At 45.2% G+C, this 19,096-nt stretch overlaps 1 protein-coding gene across 3 annotated transcripts in view; it reads left to right on the forward strand.

Annotated features, from left to right (window-relative positions):
- DYNC2H1 (dynein cytoplasmic 2 heavy chain 1) overlaps positions 1–19,096 on the forward strand; it is a 292,883-nt gene that overhangs the window by 263,084 nt on the left and 10,703 nt on the right. For all 3 annotated transcript variants that reach the window (XM_047692880.1, XM_047692881.1, XM_047692882.1), the window contains one exon: positions 2,062–2,178. In XM_047692880.1, the coding sequence (XP_047548836.1) occupies positions 2,062–2,178 (117 nt within the window). The remainder of the gene's footprint in view (positions 1–2,061; positions 2,179–19,096) is intronic.

Here is a 19,096-nt window from a genome sequence, read left to right on the forward strand (position 1 = left end):
CGTTTTCGGCAATGCAGGAAATGTTTTGAGCCTGTCTTCGTTCATGCCTCCCTTTAAAGGAGAGCTGCAGGGGAAACACGGGGGACCTTTGTGGAGACCTTTCCAACCCCCGGTACGTTGTTTTACGGTGCAAACGATGCGGTGTTACGTGTTGGCATTCTTACATTTTAGTTTCATTCTCAGGAGTGAGGAGGTCTTTAAATTCCACCGATGACCCTTAAATGTCATGATACGGTAGTCACAGAGGGTGCGGAGAGAGGGGGGAGATTTAGAAGGTGTTTCTTGGAAGTGGCAGGACTGGGCAGTTTGACAGCCCAGGGGAGGCGGGGGAGCCCGGATGTGTGTTGGGGGCTCAGAGGTGCCGACGACTGAAACAAGGCTTGGCGTGTGCCTTCTCAGCCGGCCGCTGCTCGCTAGCAGAGAACAGTGATGCGCCTCTGTCCCAGGAGCCACCTGTTACAAGGTCAAGTTGGGGCTCCTCAGCGAGAACCGTGTCTGCACATTTCCAGACAGACTAATTCAGCTTGAAACCTAGAGACATTCTAGCACTGAAATTAGCAGGTACTTTCGAAATTTTAACATTGTCAAGGCCACCACGCTTTGTCAACTCTCAAAGTGGCCTGAGTGTCATCACATCAGTGCCGGAGTAGAAAGAGTATTAAACTTAGGTCTTCGTGATTCTGTTTTTATATCCGCGCTCTCACTAACAAACAAGGTGTCTGTCTTTTCTGTGGTACAGCAATCTTGCTGTAAAATTAGCTCTTCAGAATTACTGGTCCAGGCGTACCCCACCGTGACCTCCTCACCTTCACAGTCCCTCAGACCCGCTCCCAGCTACATTCTGGTAAGCCTCTCTGGACTTTAAAGGCTAGAGCACTTCCATTAGCATTTGATAAAACCTGAAAGTATTAGGTAATGTTTATAAGATCATTCTGTATTCGGCATCTGGACGGCTCAGGTGGGTAAGTGTCAGACTCTTGGTTTCGGCGCAGGTCATGATCTGGGGGTCCTGGGATTGAGCCCCACGTCGGGCTCCATGCTCTGGGCGGAGTCTGCTTGGGATTCTCCCACTGCCCCTGCCCTGCCTGGGTATGCTCGCTCGCTCTCTCTCAAATAAAACCTTTAAAGAGAAGAGATTATTCTGTATTTTCTATCAAGTTTGCATTATGAGCCTACAGATGTGGCTCTGAATGCACAGGACCGGCTTGACCTCTGACCTATCTGTTAAACTCCGGGTAGATTAACAGTGCAGAGACTGAAACAATGAACACTTTTAAAGAAGAAACATGAAACTAATGTTATCTAAATAGTTGTATTTTTATTTTCATAATTCCCTGAACGTACACGAAGGTTAGCGTAGAAGGTTACTCTCCCAGCTCTGCAAGGCACGGGTGTTTTGCCTTCAACTTTCAGAGCTTTATTCTTTTCTTCAAAAAATGATATCAGGGGCACCTGGGTGGCTCAGTGGGTTAAAGCCTCTGCCTTCAGCTCAGGTCATGATCTCGGGGTCCTGGGCTCGAGCCTCACATCAGGTTCCCTGCTCAGCAGGGGGCCTGCTTCCTCTTCTCTCTCTCTCTCTCTCTCCTCTCTGCCTGCCTCTCTGCCTACTTGTGATCTCTGTCAAATAAATAAATAAATAAATAAATAAATAAATAAAATTATATCAGAACCCCAAGCAAGGGGCACCTTTAAAGGTCTCCTTTAATTACACTTTTCTCTCACCCTCTTGGAGAAAGACTAACTTTTGGTCATGTTCCATCATATTTATATTATATTTCAATTAACCTAACGTCAACACACCTGCAGTTTTAACTAAATACATTTTAAGCAGTTGTTTCTGAACTACCTACTAAATAAATAGAGAGGCAGAAGTCCTGTGAACACTGGCCCCGTCTTCACCTTCTTTATTCTCCAATTAGATACCGTCGTCTTTGTTTTCAGAATACGTGGCGTCCGGAGTCAGGAAAGCCCGTGTGGCCTCGAGGCGTTGGCTAGCGCACAGTGGCTCCTGACGTGTCAGACCGCCTGTGGATTTCAGTGGTTTGCCTGTTTCCCTGACAGGTGGGCGGCCTGCTGCTGGAAGGCTGCAGTTTTGACGGGAGCCGGCTCTCGGAACAGGACCACGACTCTCCCAGCGTGTCTCCCATTCTCCCATGCTGTGTGGGCTGGATTCCCCAGGTAACCCCACTCCGCCGTTGGGATGAGATAGTCTCAGCCTTGGCATTTTTTGTTTGCTTTCTGATGTCACCTGCGTTTGAACAAATTTAGAGTCAAAATATCGTATCCTTTATGATTCTTAAAATGTATTGGGCATTTAAAAAGTCTTTGTTTTGTTATGGAAAGAATAGCATTATAGTTTCTGATTTCTAAGTAATGTACATCCTGCTAAGGAGAAAAGCCTCTATTGATAATCTGGATTACGTACAGTATGTTCTTTGTTTCCCAAGTCAGCCACGCAGACATTGAGTGTCGACAGGTTAAGACACATCGGATTCCTAGCAGGCTCTGTCCCTGTGCTGGGATTAGGCAGCGAAAGAAATACTGTGGTTGACACATAACGTTACATGAGTTTCAGGTGAACAACACAGCGATGTGCTCACCACAAGTGGGGCCACCGTCTGTCCCCCGACAACACCGTCCCAGTACCACGGACCATATGCCCTGGCCTGCGCCGTTCACCCCCACGACTCATTCTGCAACTGGAAGGTGGCACCTCGTACTCCCTCACCCCCTCTGCCCGTCCCCCCAACCCCCACACCCTCAGGCGACCACTGGATTGTTTTCTGTATTTGGGGTCTGTTTGTCCATTGTTGATTGGTTCATTTGGTTTGTTCCTTAGATTCCTCATAGAGATGAGGAGACCACCCACATGGTCTTTCTCTGACTTATTTCACTCGGCATAACACCGTCTCCGTTTATCCATCTTGTCCCGACTAGCAGGCTTGCTCTCTGTGGCCATGTGTATGTGGACGACATGTGTGTGCACGTCCGCGCCGTCCGTCCATGCGCCGCGCTGTCCGCCCGTTGGCCGTCCGTGAGTGCGTGCGTCCTGGCTGTCGTAAGGAACGCCGCCGTCAACAGAGGGATGCGGATATCTTTTCAAGTTAGTGCTTTTATGTTTCTGGGGTAAATACACAGGAGCGCGATCAGGGAATGGTTCGGGTATTCCCACTTTCACTTTGTAGGCAGCCTCGCTGCGGTCTCCGCAGTGGCTGCACCCATTTGCGTTCCCAGCAGAGTGCACGAAGGTTCCTTTTTCTCCGCATCTTCACCAACACTTGTTTCTTGTCTTCTTGATTCTGGCCATCCTGACAGGTGTGAGGTTTCAGATCTCGTCGTGAGTCTTTGATACGCGCGTCTGATGGGGGCGCTGTTGAGCATCTTTCCTGTCTGTCTCCGTCTGTGTCTTTTCTTGGAAAAATGTCTGCCCAGATCCTCTGCCTCTTGTTTTAACCAGATTATTTGTTTTGGGGGTTGAGTCATAGAAGTTCTTGGATATTCTGGACATTAGTTCCTTATCAGATGTGTCATTGCACAGATCTCCTTTCATGCAGTAGGTTGCCTTTCTGTTTTGTTGATAGTTTCCTTTGCTGTGCGGAAGCTTTTAATGTTGGTGTCGTCCCACGGGTTTGTTTTTGCGTTTGTTTCCCTCACCTCGGGAGATGGATCTGAAAATGTGTTGCTAAGAGCTTCCTGCCTGTGTTTGCTTCTGGGAGTTATATGCTGTCAGGTCTCACGTTTAAGACTTTAATCTATTTTAAGTTTATTCTGCGAATGGTGTAAGAAAATGGTCAATTTCATTCTTCTGTAGGTAGCTGTCCAGTTTTCCCAGCACCACTTATTCAAAAGATGATCATTTTTTAATTGTGTATTCCTGTGTCCTTTTCCATAGATTAACTGACCACATGAACGTGGGTTTGTTTCTGGGCTTGCTTTTCTGTTCTCTTGATCTGTGTCTCACACTGTTCTGATGACCACAGCTTTGTCGTAGATCTCGAACCCTGGGATTGTGGTACCTACAGCTTTGTCCTTCTAACATTGCTTTGGCTGTTTAGGGTCTTTTGTGGGTACCTACAAATTTTAGGATTATTTGTGCTAGTTCTATGAAGAATGCTGTGGGTATTTTGATAGAGGTTGCCCTGATTCTGCACGTTGCTCTGAGTAGCGTGGACATTTTAACAATATTAACTTTCCTAACCCATGAGTCTGGTGTGTCTTTACATTCGTGTTGTCTTGAATTTCTTTCATCAGAGCTTAATGGGCTTTAGATCACTCAGGTTTCACCTCCCTGGTTAAGATTTTTCTTAGACTTTTTTCTTTTCATTTTGGTGCAATTATAAATGGAATTTTTTCCTAAGTTTCTCAGCTACTTTGTTATTAGTGTGTAAAAATGCAACAGGCTTCTGTATATTCATTTTGTATCCTGCAGCTTCACTGAATTCATTTGTTTTAATGGGTTTTTGTTTTGTTTTGTTTTGTTTTTGGTGGAATCTGTAGGGTCCCTACCTCTGCTATCATGTCATCTGCCAGCGTCGACACTTTTACCTCTTTACTGGCTTGGACGGCATTTGTTTCTCTGGTCTGATTGTCGTGGTTAGGACTGGCGGTGTCACTTTGAATAAATGTGGCAGGAGTGCACCTCTTGTCCCTGATCTTAGAGGGAAAGCTCTGTTTCTCACCACTGAGTATGGTGTTAGCTGTGGGTTTGTCCTATAAGGACTTTATTATGTTGACATATGTTCCTTCTAAATCCCTTTTTTTAATCAGGAGTCTTTATCAGAAGTGGATGTTGAATTTTTTTTTTTTCTGCATCTACTGAGATGATCGTGTGATTTTTAGCCTCCATTTTGTTACCATGGTGTATGACACTGCATGATCTACAGATCGTCAAACCATCCTCGCGTCCCCAGAATAAATCCCACTTGGTCATGGTGAGTGACCATTATGTATTTTTGAATGTCCTTTACTAATATTTTGTTGAGGATTTCTGCATCTGTATTCTTTGGGGATACTGGCCTGTAGTTCTCTGTTTTTGTAGTGTCTTTGTCTGATTTTTCTGTCAGGATAACTGGTTTGAATTTGGAAGCTTCCCTTCCTCTTTGATTTCTTTGGGATAGTTTGGGGAGGATGTTAAATCTTATTTAAATGTTTGGTAGACCACACTTGGGAAGCCATCAGGCCCGGGAGTTTTTGTTTGTTCGGAGTCTTATGGATTACGATTCACTTTCATTATTAGTACTCAGTCTATTCAGATGTTCTACTACTTGATTCATTCTTGGAAGGTCTGATGTTTCCAAGACTCTCTCCATTTCTTCTAGATTGTCCAGTGTTTTAGAATAGTTTTTCGTACTACTGTCATATAGTCCTTTGTATTTCTAAGGTGTCGGCCGTTCCTCGTTTCAGGGGTGATGGTGTATATTCTCTTTCTCTCTCTCTCTCTCTCGGAGTCCAGCTAAAGGTAAATCAGAGAACCAGCTCTTAGTTTCACTGATTTCTATTTTTTTCTAGTTTCATATTTCACAAACTTCTACTCTCATCTTTTTTTCTTCTGTCTACTAACTTAGAGCTTTGTTCTTTTGTTACAGTTCCTTTAGGTGTGAGGTTATATTAATTTGAGGTTTTTCTAGCTTCTGAGGTCGGTCTGCATCACTGTAAATCACCCTCCTTTAGAATTGCTTTGTCTGTGCAGAGGTTTTCAGATTGTTGTTTTGTAATTTCCATTTGTCTCTGTGAGTTTTTTATTCCTTTTAGGTTCCTTCATTGACCCATTAGTAGCATGTGGTTTAGCTCCCACCTGTTTGTGTTTTGTTCACGTTTTTTCTGATAATTTCTAGTTTCATATCTTTGTGGTCAGAAAAGAAGCTTGATAGGATTTCAGTCTTCAGTATACTTAGACTTGTTCTGTGGACTAACCGGGCATCTCGTCTACAGAAAATCCCGTGCCCCACACAGAAATGGGTTTTTGGTTTTCTGCCTGGATGATCTCTGTGGATGTAAGGGGTGTGTTAAAGTCCCCTATTATTACTGTATTATCTCTGTTAACATTTGCATTTAGGTGTTCAAATGTCGGATGCAGAGATACTCACGACCGTTACTTGCCCTTGCTGGATCCTGTTATCACCGTGCAGCACCTTGTCTTGCTACAACCTTTAACATCTGTTTTGTCTGACATACGTGTTGTTACCTCAGGGGTGTTTTCTACTACTATCTTCATGGCTTGTCTTTCTCCAACTCTTTATGTTCAGGGTGTAGGTGTCTCGGGGTCTGGAGTGGGTCCCCCCACAGGTAGCACAGAGGTGGGTCTTCTTTTGTATCCATTCATTCTCCCGATGTCTGTTGACTGGCACATTTGGACCATTTACAGTTAAAGGAATTATTGGTAAGAATTTATTGCCATTTTGTTGATCGTTTTCTGGTTGTAGTTCTTCCTTGTTCCTTTCATCTTCTCTTGCTCTATCTCCTGGTGACAGAGGACTTTGTACAGCATTAGATTTGACTTTCCCTTTAATTTTTGTGTGTCTCTTGTACATTTGTTTTGAGTTACTGTGAGGTTCCTATACAGGATCCTAAGGTCTCGTGAAGTCTGAACACATTCTAAAAGAACTTCATTTTTACTCTGATGTTTTCTGTACACACCTTCATACTAGCTTTTTTACATCACTGCTCTCCACTTGTCACTACATATTTGCTGTTACTGATGAAATTTTTTCATTCATAATTTTGTCTGATTATGGTATTTCTTTTTTCCCTTAAGGAAGTCCTTTTAATATTTATTTTAAAGCCAGTTTAATAGTGATCAGCTCCTTTAAGGTCTGTCTATCTGGTAAACTCTCTCTCTCCTTCAGTTCTGAAAGGTAAACTCGTGGTGTGGAGGACTCTTGGTTCTAGTTTTTTCCCTTCATCACTTAGAATGTATCTTATGCCTCCAGTGTGGCCTCCAGCCTTTGGGGTTTCCCTGTGTGTAACTAGGTTGCTTCTCTCTTGCTGCTTTGAAAATTCTGTCTTTATATTTAACTTTCAACATTTTATTGTTTTGTTTCATGCCTTAGCCCTCCGTGGATTCATCTTGTCTGGAGCTCTCTGTGCGTCCTGAGCCCGGATGTTACAAGGGTCTCAGAGGAGAGAGGGAAAGGGGCAGAAAGCTTCCTGAAGAGTAGATCTAAACTTCCTCGCCCTTGGAATGCCCATGTTGTCCAGGAGATCCCTTACCCTGATTTTCTGAACGTCCTTTCTTTTTCCTGGTTGGCTTTGGGTGTTTCCCGTTTCCCTGTCTCCCAGGCACTTGACCCGTTCTTCCGCGTCCTCTCATCTGTTGACTCCCGCTGTCCTTTTCATTGGTTATTGTATTCCTCGGTTCTGATTGGTTCTTCTTCTAGTTTCTCTTTGTTGAAGCTCATCTACTCTCCTCTCTAGTCTGGTAGGCATCTCTGTGACCATTACTTCGCTTACCTCCATTCTAGTTGGTTCTTGAGGTTTTCATCGCCTTCTTTCATTGGGAGCATAGTCTTCTGTTTCGTCGTCTCGCTTGACTTCGTGTGTTCCCATCAGTTAGGCAGACGGTAAGTTCTTCCAAACTGGGTCTTAGGGGTGGTCATCCCCCGTGTAGACGGTGGGGCTGGCTGGCTGGAGTGGTGGCTGGGAAGTCTGGGACCCTCTGTGCTGGGGCTGCCCAGTCACTAATGTGGACAAAGGCGGGGGCCATCCCAGCACACCTCACCCAGAGGGCGCCCAGGTGGTGCAGGAGCAGCTAGGGTAGCGTGGGCAGTCCGTCCTGGGCTGTGCTGCAACAACTCACCTGCAGTGTGTGTGGGGTGGAGGGGGTCTGCCCCTCTGTCAACACGGTGCTGGAGCTCCGGTGACCACAGACTAGAGGTGTCCCCGTGTGTGTCAGACTGGTGGGCTAGTGTCCCAGGGCTCAGTACTGTGACTATGGACTGTGTTCCTGCAGTGATGTCAGGGCCTCTCCCATCCACAGAGGGTTCCAGTAGCCCCTCGCCGTGTGGCAGACATTCTCAGGCTGGATCTTTCGTATTCCAGTTGCTCTTTTAAACCGCTGCTGTTCCTCTGTGACCCCGTGTATCCGGAGCCGCAATGGGAGGTGGGCCTGGGGCTTGCTGAGGCAGGGGCTGGTGTGGCCCCCAGACCCTACCCTCCCTGCTGTCAAGGTGGAGGGAACCTAAACCATGGTCTCCCCAGCCTCCTGACATGGAGAGAGCTCCAGCAGGTGCCCCCTGGTTGGCAGGAGTCCAGGCCTGGTTTCTTTCCATTCCAGCTGACCTTTCAAACTGCGGCACTTTTCTTGTGCCCCTGGGCAGAGGAATCTGCTCATGGCCCCTCAGTACTGTCCCTCCCCGCTGTGCTTCCCTGTGTTACCTGGTTCTGCACCCCATCCTCCCTCGGGTCTGGCTGCCGTGTCCGGTCCGCGCTCAGTTCCGTCAGGAGAGCTGCTCTCCAGAGAGCTTCTGTGCAGTGTCCCTTGCGGACATGAGGTCAGCGTCCTCTTCCATCACCATCGTGGGCACAGTACAAGAGGGAAGAAAAGAGCCTTAACAAAATCTTATTTCATTACCATTTCCCCCCTGAAAGCCCTCAGTTACTGAAAAACTTTGGAACTTGGGAGACCTTCGCCTTTAAAACAATTGTAGATGAAGTACATGACTTTAAACACAATTTTAAATCTTAAGTATGAATATCTGTAAATAGACTTTGAGGTTTTATTCTCTATGTGATGTAACATCTATTTCTATACTGCTTACTAGAAGAAAAAGTAGTGCATTGAGTTTTCTAGTAATTATAAATTCCTTTAGAAAACATAAAAAGCAACAGAGTAACTAATTAGGCTCTAGTAATAATTGGCAGTCATGGCTCTGAGACCTAAAAGTGTATCCCCTTCCGCCTCCTGTCAGCTTCATTGTCTCCAGGATTTAGGAAAGGGAGTAGTTAGTATTTACTCCAGTCAGTCTTTTAACAGGTATGTGAACAAAACTGAAAAATTGCATATAGAAGTTAAGGTTGGAGTTTGGTTAGGGTTTCTAAGCATAACACATAAGTTGTATATGCTCACAGAGGTTAATTCAGTTAGGTCCAAATTAAGTGTAATTCTCTGGAAAACAAAATTAAAAGCATATAATGACCTAAATGGAGAAAAAAGTAGGACATGTATGGAGGAGTCCAGCAACACAATCAGAGCATGGAGAGTAAGTGGGTAGTGACAACGCAGAAGAAAATGGCCTGAAGGACTCGCACACAGTTGGCCAGAAACCGAATGTAAATCAGGAACGTAGCGTAGGGCCAATGCCGATCTGTCGCCCGGTTGTTCACAAAGCAACGTGATGTTACAAGACTCAGAATTACGGCTCCGTGATATCGTACTTGATCACTTCCATCCTATTTTACTTACCTCACTTTACAAACGTCTTAATTAGAAAAACAGCTCTGGCACGACGACTTTGTGCACCCATCAGAGAATGGCACAGAGAGCCTGCTCTGCAGAGACCAGCTAGAGAACAGCATGAGGGACGAGACAAGGTAACGAAGGGAACCCCAGGCTGCATGTTGCAGCCCGCGGAAACAAAGCTGCAGTTTGGAAAAGTAACGAGAATCTAAAAGGTCCTGCCGGCTGAGAGAGGAGCTGCTGCCCCACACTCTGGGTGAAGTGGGGGGCGGCAACACACCGTGCACCTCCCCCATCCGCCTTGACAATGCACAGGGGACCAGAGTCCAAGGGTCAGAGCCAGCTGCTGCCCTCGGTGGGACCCGGGCTCCCAGCCCACGTCGTTCTTGGGGTCACACCAAGATCGTGGTGCCAGCACCACTCACACTGAGATGCTCCCACTCTGCAGTCATTACGTCACCTGTTGTCACACCAAGGGGACAAAGGTGTGTAGTACATACCCCAGAACACTCCAGCACTCCAGCACAGAACCCTCGGAGACCGCTACCCAGGCACCCCTGCACGGAGCCTGCCAGGACCCCCTGACTGTGCTGGCTCCTGCTACCCCCTCAGGCAGCCCCAGGGTGAAGGACCACAGAATACCAAGCCCACAGCCCTATCAAGTGAGTCACCCTATCACTGTGTGCCCTGAATAGGGAACCCGGGAGCATCATAGCCTGCGCCAGCTTCAACTCCGGGTGCCACACGGACTCTGCCTGAGCTCAGTCTCCAGGAACAACCCCGGCTTGCAACCAGTTCAGTTTGAGCAGCCCTGACGGGGCTTCCCTCACAGAGGACCCCAGGACACCCCCAGCCCACACGCCACTTCGCCTTCAGCTGCTCTTTAGGATGCCCTGCAGCCCCTGCTCCGAAGGCTCCACGACCCTGGCCTGTGCCCGACAAGGCTCCCGCTCACCAGCTCCCGCCAGCAGACACACTCACAGTCCACGCACAGACAGGCCTAGACGACCACTCGCCTAAGTTCAGCTGTTGCCTAATTCAGAGACACGGAAGGTCCAGCACAATGTGGAGATAGAAGATGATGTTCCAACGCAAAGGAAAAGACATAACCCCACAAAGAGAAATAAATGAAACAAGGAAAACAATACATCTGATAAGGGGTTTAAAGTAATGATCATAAAAACACCCACCAGACGAAGTGGAGGCTCTCAGTGACAGCGTCGACAGAGACACACTAGAGTGAAGCCACAGACCAGAAGACGTAGAAGAAAGTATTGGAGATTTAGAAGACAGGGTGAATGCTGAACAGTAAAAAGGAAAAAGTATTTTTAAAAATGAGGTTGGAGAGCATCATGGACAACATTCTGCAAACAAATCCAGCAAACAAATGTTCATATTATAGGGGTCCCAGAAGGAGAATAATGAGACAAAGGGGCAGAAAACTGATGTGGAGAAATAGTGATGGAAAACTTCCCTAACCTGGGGAAGGAAACACACATCCAGGTCCAGGAAGCACAGAGAGATCCAAACAAGATGAACCTGAGGAGAACCACACTGTAATACATCATAATTAATATGGCAGAAAGTCAAATTCCTGATCTCAAAGGGAAGGCTGTCAGTCTGTCCTCATTGAGAAGAATATTTACTTTTGAGATCAGGAACACGACAAGGATGCCCACTCTCACCACTCTTCGTTCAACATAGCATTAGAAGTCCTAGCAATGGCAATCAGACAACAAAAAGAAATAAAAGGTATTCAGACTGGCAAAGAAGTAGTCAAACTCTCTCTTCGCAGACGACATGATACTTTATATGGAAAACCCAAAAGACTCCACCCCCAAACTACTAGAACTCATACAGCAATTCAGTAATGTGGCAGGATACAAAATCAATGTACAGAAATAGTTGCTTTCTTATACACTAACAATGAAAATACAGGAAGGGAAATTAGAGAATCAATTCCATTTCCCGTAGCACCAAAACCCATAAGATACCTGGGAATAAACCTAACCAAAGAGGTAAAGGATCTGTACTCGAGGAGCTACAGAACACTCATGAAAGAAATCGAAGCGGATGCAAAAAGATGGAAAAGCATTCCATGCTCATGCATCAGAACACTAAATATTGTTAAAATGTCTATACTTCCCAGAAAAATCTATACTTTCACTGCCATCCCGATCAAAATTCTACCGGCATTTTTCAAAGTGCTAGAACAAACAATCCTAAAATTTGTATGGAACCAGAAGAGACCCCAAATTGCCAAGGAAATGTTGAAAAAGAAAATCAAAGCTGGGGGCATCACGTTGCCTGATTTCAAGCTTTACTACAAAGCTGTGATCACCAAAAAAGCATGGTACTGGCACAAAAACAGACACATATAGACTGGTAGAACAGAGTAGAGAGCCCAGATAGGGGCTCTATGGTCAAATAGTCTTTGACAAAGCAGGAAGAATATCCAGTGAGAAAAAGACAGTCTCTTCAATAAATGGTGCTGGGAAAATTGGGACAGCTATGTGTAGAAGAATGAAACTCAAACATTCTCTTACACCAGACAAAAAGATAAACTCTAAATGTATTAAAGACCTCAACGCCAGGCAGGAATCTGTCAGAATCCTAGAGGAGAACGTAGGCAGTAACCTCTTCGACATCGGCCACGGCACCTTCTTTCAGGACATGTCTCCAAGGGCAAAGGAAACAAAAGCGAAAATGAACTTTTGGGACTTCAAGATCAAAGCTTCTGCACAGCAAAGGAAACAGTCAACAAAACAAAGAGGCCACCCACGGAATGGGAGAAGATATTCGCAAGTGACCCTACAGACAAAGGGCTGATATCCAAGATCTATAAAGAACTCCACAAACTCAACACACACCAAACAGATAATCATGTTAAAAAATGGGCAGAAGACATGAACAGACACTTCTCCAAAGAAGACATAAAAATGGCTAAGAGATATGTGAAATGATGTTCATCATCGTTAGCCATCAGGGAGATTCAAATCAAAAACCACATTGAGACACCACCTTACCCCAGTCAGAGTGGCCAAAAAACAACACGACCGTAAACAACAAGTGTTGGAGAGGATGTGAAAAAGGGGAACCCTCTTTACACTGTTGGTAGGAATGCAAGTTGGTGCAGCCACTCTGGAAAACGGTGTGGAGATTCCTTAAGAAATTAAAAATAGAGCTGCCCTATGACCCTGCAATTGCACTACTGGGTATTTACCTCAAAGATACAGATGTAGTGAAAAGAAGGGCCATCTGTACCCCAATGTTTATAGCAGCAATGGCCACGGTAGCCCAACTGTGGAAAGAACCAAGATGCCCTTCAACGGACGAATGGATAAGGAAGATGTGGTCCATATATACAATGGAGTATTATGCCTCCATCAGAAAGGATGAATACCCAACTTTTATATCAACATGGACGGGACTGGAGGAGATTATGCTGAGTGAAATAAGTAGAGCAGAGAAAGTCAATTATCATATGGTTTCACTTACTTGTGGAGCATAAGAAATAACACGGAGGACATTGGGAGATGGAGAGAAGGGTTTCAGGGAAATCGGAGGGGAAGACGAACCATGAGAGGCTGTGGACTCTGAGAAACAAAGGGTTTTGGAGGGGATGGTGGTGGGTATTAAGGAGGGTACAGATTGTTTACATATAACCCCTAGTGGACTGTGCAGTGAATATTGGAACACTTTATCAAAAACTAACGATGTACTATATGGTAACTACCATAATAAAAAATTTTTTTTAAAAATGCTGAACACTATATCCTACAGCTGATATTAATGTAATACTGTATGTTAACTATACTGTAATTAATATGATATCAAAATTTAGATAAAGGATACACAGTAGTCCAAATTCTTTGGAATGTAGAAATAGCAGTTCTATGATGGAAATAGATGCCCGTACCATCTACCTCAGGAAACAAGAAAAATTTCAAATGAATAACTTACTTTGCACCTAAATGAGCTAGAGGAAGAAGAAACAAAATCCAAAATCAGCAGAAGAAAGGAAATAATAAAAATTGGAGCAGGAATAGATGATATAGAAACTAAAAAAGGAACAAAACAAAACAATTGAACAGATGAGTGAATGAAAAGATCGTTCTTAGAAAGATTAACCAAATGTATTAATCTCTACAAGAGTCATAAAAAGAGAGGGAGATATAGAAGATGCAAGTTAATAAATGACAAATGACAGAAGAGAAATAACACCACCACAAAAATATACAATTATGTGATAATATTGTGAAAATTTACACACCAACCAATTGGACAACCTGGGCGAAATAGATAAATTGCTGGAAACACATAACCTACCAAAACTGAAACAGGAAGAAAGTGAAAATCTGAACAGACTGACGACCAGCAAGAAATGGAGTCAGTTATCAGAAGATTTTCAGAAACAAGAGTCCAGGACCAGGCGGTTTCAATGGTGAATTCCACTAAACATTTAAAGAAGAGGAGGAAAGACATCCTAATTCATTCTGAGGCCAGTATCACACAGATACCAAAACCAGACAACGATATTACAAAAAAGAGAGCTACAGGCCAGTATCTCTCATGACTATGGATGCAGAAATCCTTAACAAGATATTAGCAGACTGAATCCAACACTACATCCTAGAAGTCATTCACTACAATCAAGTGGGATTTATTCCAGGGCTGCAAGGGTGGTTCAGTATTTGCAGATCAATCGGTGTGATCCATCACATCAATAAGAGAAAGGATTAAAAAAAAAAAGTATTTCAGTAGGTGGAGGGAAAGCATTTGACAAAGGACAACATCCATTCGTGATAAAAACCCTCGACAAGGACGCTCAGAGGGAACAGAGCTCCACATGATGAAGGCCTTGTGTGAAAAATTGACAGTGCGCCTCATCCTTAGTGGGGAGAAACTGGGAGCTTTCCTCAGGGTCAGCAGCAGGACCACGACATGCACTCTCACCACTGTTATTCGACCTACAACCAGCAGTTCTAGCCTCAGCAGTCAGCCAACAGAAAGAAGCAGAGTGCACCCGGATGAGTAAGGAATCACTCGAACCCTCCTGGTTTGCAGGTTCTGACATGATGCTGTACGTAGGAAACCCGCAAGACTCCACTGAAAGACTACTAGAGTGGGTCCATGGATTCAGTAAACTGCAGGGTACAAAATCAAAGTACAGAAATCCGTCGCATTTCATCAGGGACCACGAGACATCACTGCACGCCTGACGGAATGGCTACGGTCAAAACCCTAAGAAACAGCAAGTGTCAGTGGGGCGGTGGAGAAAGTCCCATGCGCCATGGGTGGGCAGGTCAGTGGCCACTGTGGGAGACCGTATGGAGGCGCCTCAGAAATTACAAACATGGAACTCCCTTGTGACCGAGCAGTCGCACTACTGGGCATTTACCCAAAGAAAATGAAAGCACCAACGTGAGAAACATATATGCAACCCCGTGCTCCTCCAGAGGTGTGTGAACAGAGACGTTGTCTCTGTAGACAATGGTGTCACTCAGCCATGAAAAAGGACACGATCCTGGCATTTGTGACAACATGGGTGGACCTAGAGGTGTTCTGCTAGTTTAAATAAGTCAGAGAGAGACAAATGCTGAATGATCTCACGTAGATGTAGAATCTAACAAATCAAAGATACAAATGAACAAAACCCAGAAACAGATCCAGAAAACACAGCACATGGCGGGTTGCCGGAGGGCAGGGGCCTAGGGGAATGGACAGGTTAGGGAATGACAGAAAGTGAAGCACAGGGAACAGAGTCTGGGATACTGTGATAGCGCTGTGTGGGGACATGCACTGGCCGTGCTTGTCAGCACTACATGTGGACACTCGTGTCCCTGCAGCCGTGTCACAGTGTCCGTAGAGAAGGCAAGCCCAGACCAGGTCGTTTCCAGCACTCTGGCCAGGGGGAGCCTTGAAGAACTGAGAGCAGGAGCTTGGTTTTCAGAGCTCAGCCTGGTTTTGGAGGATGGGTGGCCCACACAGCGTGAAGCAGTCGCACTGTCCGGTCCCACCGGGCCTGTGGGTGTGCTAGAGTAGCAGGGGGATCTCTGTTTTCCTGAAGAAAGCTCCACATCACCCATTCTCAGTAGTCCCACAGAGACCCTCACCCACAGGTTTTCACAGACCTGCACCCCACTCTTCCCTTAGAGCTGCTGTTTGATGGAGTGGTTTGCGAAGCCTGGCTTGAGGAGGTCGACTGTGGGAGGTGGCATCCTGTTCTGACATCCCACAGGAAGTCACTCGGCTTCTGTCCCATGTTTCCAGTAAAAATGCTACTTAAGTTTGTCCCCCTCTGGGACCCCCAGGCCTAGACCCGCCCACAGGCACCACGGCAGACAGTTCTCATTCAGAATCAGTCCCATCCCTAGGGAAACGAGGATAACAAGGGGTTCCACAAGCCACTCACAAAACAGTCTTTACGTGACATATGGTGATAATATTTTCATATCAAAGGATCAGAAGACCTATGCCTACAGCTCAGCCTTGTACGCACTCTGGTTTAAGAACAGTGACTATGAACACATTTTCTCTGTGACTTTTGTCCCCCAGACACTTAGGATGGAAGCGTGTCGTTAGTGTTATGTCCCTGAAAACGATGTGCCCAGTATCTCTCCTGACGCAGTGTGCATGGTCAGCCGACATTCTTGACCAAAGAGCCCCGTTCAAAACACTCATTGCTGGCAAGTGGTTGTTTGCTGTTTCGAGAGATTTCATTTTTCTGGAGTTGCATTGCTAAATTGTGTCACTTTTATGTGCATTAAAACTCTGATTTGCTAATAGCTCCTTTTCTTAAAAAACAAAAACAAAAACAAAACCCCGAGTGTTAGAATAAGTTAGTTGGACTCTGTGCGTAAACTAATGAGAAAAATACATCAGGGCCACCCGGCCGGCTCCGGTGGAAGAGCTGCAGGGTTGTGGGTTCGAGCCCCACGTTGGGTGTGCAGATTACTTAAAAATAAAATCTTCAAGAAAAAAAGAAAAAGCTAATAAAACATACTCGCCAAATACATAGAATATAGTCAACCTGTTTTCTGGTGTTTCATTTTGTTATTTTCTTTGGTTTGTGGCTGTTTGTTGTCACAAGCTGCCTGCTCTGCCAGCTCCCCTCGTAACAGCACCCGTGCTCTCCTGAAAGTAACCGTGGAACAGCCTTTAGGTGTCAGTATTCATATATGCCAGATTCTTTTTCCAGCTGGCCTGTGTCTGGCTGCTTGCCGCTTGCCAACCAGATTACCATGGCGAATGTAATCTGAGTCTGGGTTTCTGAGTCTCCATTTGTAAAATTCTAGAATGAATCTAACTTCTCTCAGTCTCATTTCAACTCCAAGAAGTAATCCATCAGTTGAATAAAATTATGTAAGTTCCGTAAACACATTAATCCAAAATGTGAATTGGAAGTATGAACTGGTGATATTTTTCTTTAGAAAATCCATAATTCTAAGCTCCAGTCACAGACTCATCCTAGACAGAGTGTGGTCGATCATTCGCCGCACCCGGATTATAATCCCTGGTACCGTTTCTCTTTAAAGGCTCACAGATCCTCAGAGAGACTGACTTGATTATTGAGACAGGAAATGCACAAGATGACCTTGTAACACATACGAGAAAGCATGAAAGCTACTTAAGATGACTTGAGACATATAAAAAAATAAATAAATACACACTCAAAAGCCAATTTGAGCGTTCACCCTGAGCCAAGATGGACAATTTAAGTAGCAGTAAGGTAATTACCGCGTTTAACTGAAGCACACCAAGGATGTTTAAATCCACCAATTCCTAACAGCGCTTTTAACAGAGAGAAGGGAGGTCATTAGGCACCTTTAGTACATGCTAAGGATCAAATCTATTTTGAAAGCGCAGAAGAACAGCACCAGCTGAACGGCCTCCGCACAGCAAAGGACAGAGCGACCACGGAGAGAACAGGAGAGACAAAGCCCCATCCCGCCACTGCCATCGGCAACCGGAGGGACAGCCCTGAGGGCCTCTGCGCAGATGCGTCCACCCTGGCACCCAGAAACAGTAGCTGTGGTTGGGGCAGCTGCAGTTTCCAGGACCCGGGCCCAGAGTGTGTGCCCGACCACGGGGGTCTGTGGCAATCCTGTGGATCGGGAATGGAGCCGGCAGGTAGCACTAGTTATGTTCCCCTCCGTCCCGATGCTACAGATGGCCCAGGGCCTGGTCCCTGGTCTGCTTGCTGCTTAAGGCACATGGCCCACGCCGGCCCCAGACACCCCTGAGGCACCGGAAAAGGGCAGTTTAATGAAGAACAGCTGGAACAGAGCCAGCCCTGGAAGAGTTGCAGGGCACCGTATGAAGTCACAAGGACAGGTGACCCCCTCACCTTGCTGGCATAGACGGGAGCCAGGCATAGAAGCCCTGGCCAGCCAGCTAGCTGCCTTGGAGAGTCCCAGGACTTAGCAGATAGACACAGAACACTGCACTAAAAATCAGCATAGTGCACATTTTCACTCCAAATGCCCATGGAACGTTCTCCAAGATGGATCACATGTTAGGCCATAAAACAAGTCTCAAGAAATTAAACAATGAAGTCATGCCAAGCATCTTTTCTGACCACAAGGTTATGAAACTAGAAATAATTTATAAGTTAAAAAAAAACTGGGTAAAATGAGCATGTGGGAGCTGAACAGCTCACTACTTCGTAACCAGTGGGTCCCAAAGAACCAAAAAGGAATCAGAGAATGCCCAGAGCTGTAAGAAAATGAAGACACGATATTCCAGAATCTCGGGCAGGCAGCAAAAGCAGTCTCAGAGGGAGGTTCGTCAAGATACAGACCTGCCTTTCGAAAAGGAAGAAAACTGCAAACAACCTAACCCTACATCTAAGGGAACTAGAAAAAGCTCAAAGTTAGTAGAAGGAAGAAAATAATAAAGATACAGTGGATATAAATGAAATAGATACTTGAAAAAGTGAAACAGTAGAAAAGATCAATGAAACCCAGAGTTGGTTCCTTGAAAGATAAACAAAGTGATTTATTTAGCCAGATTTACCAAGAAAGAAAGGAAAAAAAGGCTCAAATCTGGAAGGAAACAGAAGTAACAACCAATAGCACAGAAATACAAAGGATTTTAAGATAGTCAAAAAAAATGACATGCCAGAAAATTGGACCTAGAAGTAAGTCCTAGAAGTAGAACCTACAAGTAGAAAATATGACCAGACCTGTTAGTAGTAGTGAAATTGAATTGGCAGTACAACAACTCCCAGCAAGATAAAGCCCAGGACCAGGGGCACTAGGGTGGCTCAGTTGGGTTAAGCATCTGCCTTCAGCTCAGGTCATGATCCCAGGATCCTGGGATCGAGTCCTGCTTTGGGCTCCCTGCTCAGTGGGAGTCTGCTTCTCCCTCTCCCACTCCCCCTTCTTGTGTGCTCACATTCACTCTCTCTCTCCTGTCAAATAAATAAAATCAAGAAAAAGAAAAAGTCCAGGACCAGATGGCTTCATGCGTAAATTCTACCAAACATTTAAGGAAGAGTTAACACCTATTTTCCTGAAATTATTCCAAAAAATAGAAGAGAAGGAAGCTTCGAAATTATTTCTACAAGGTCATCATTACCCTGATACCAAAATCAGACAAATCACTACAAAAAAAAGAAAGAAAAGAGAACTGTAGGCCAGTATCTCTAATGAACATAGACATTAAAATCCTCAACAAAATTACTAACAGACCAAATTG

The sequence above is a fragment of the Lutra lutra genome, chromosome 10, assembly GCF_902655055.1.
Source record: "Lutra lutra chromosome 10, mLutLut1.2, whole genome shotgun sequence".
In the NCBI taxonomy this organism is placed as follows: Eukaryota; Metazoa; Chordata; class Mammalia; order Carnivora; family Mustelidae; genus Lutra; species Lutra lutra.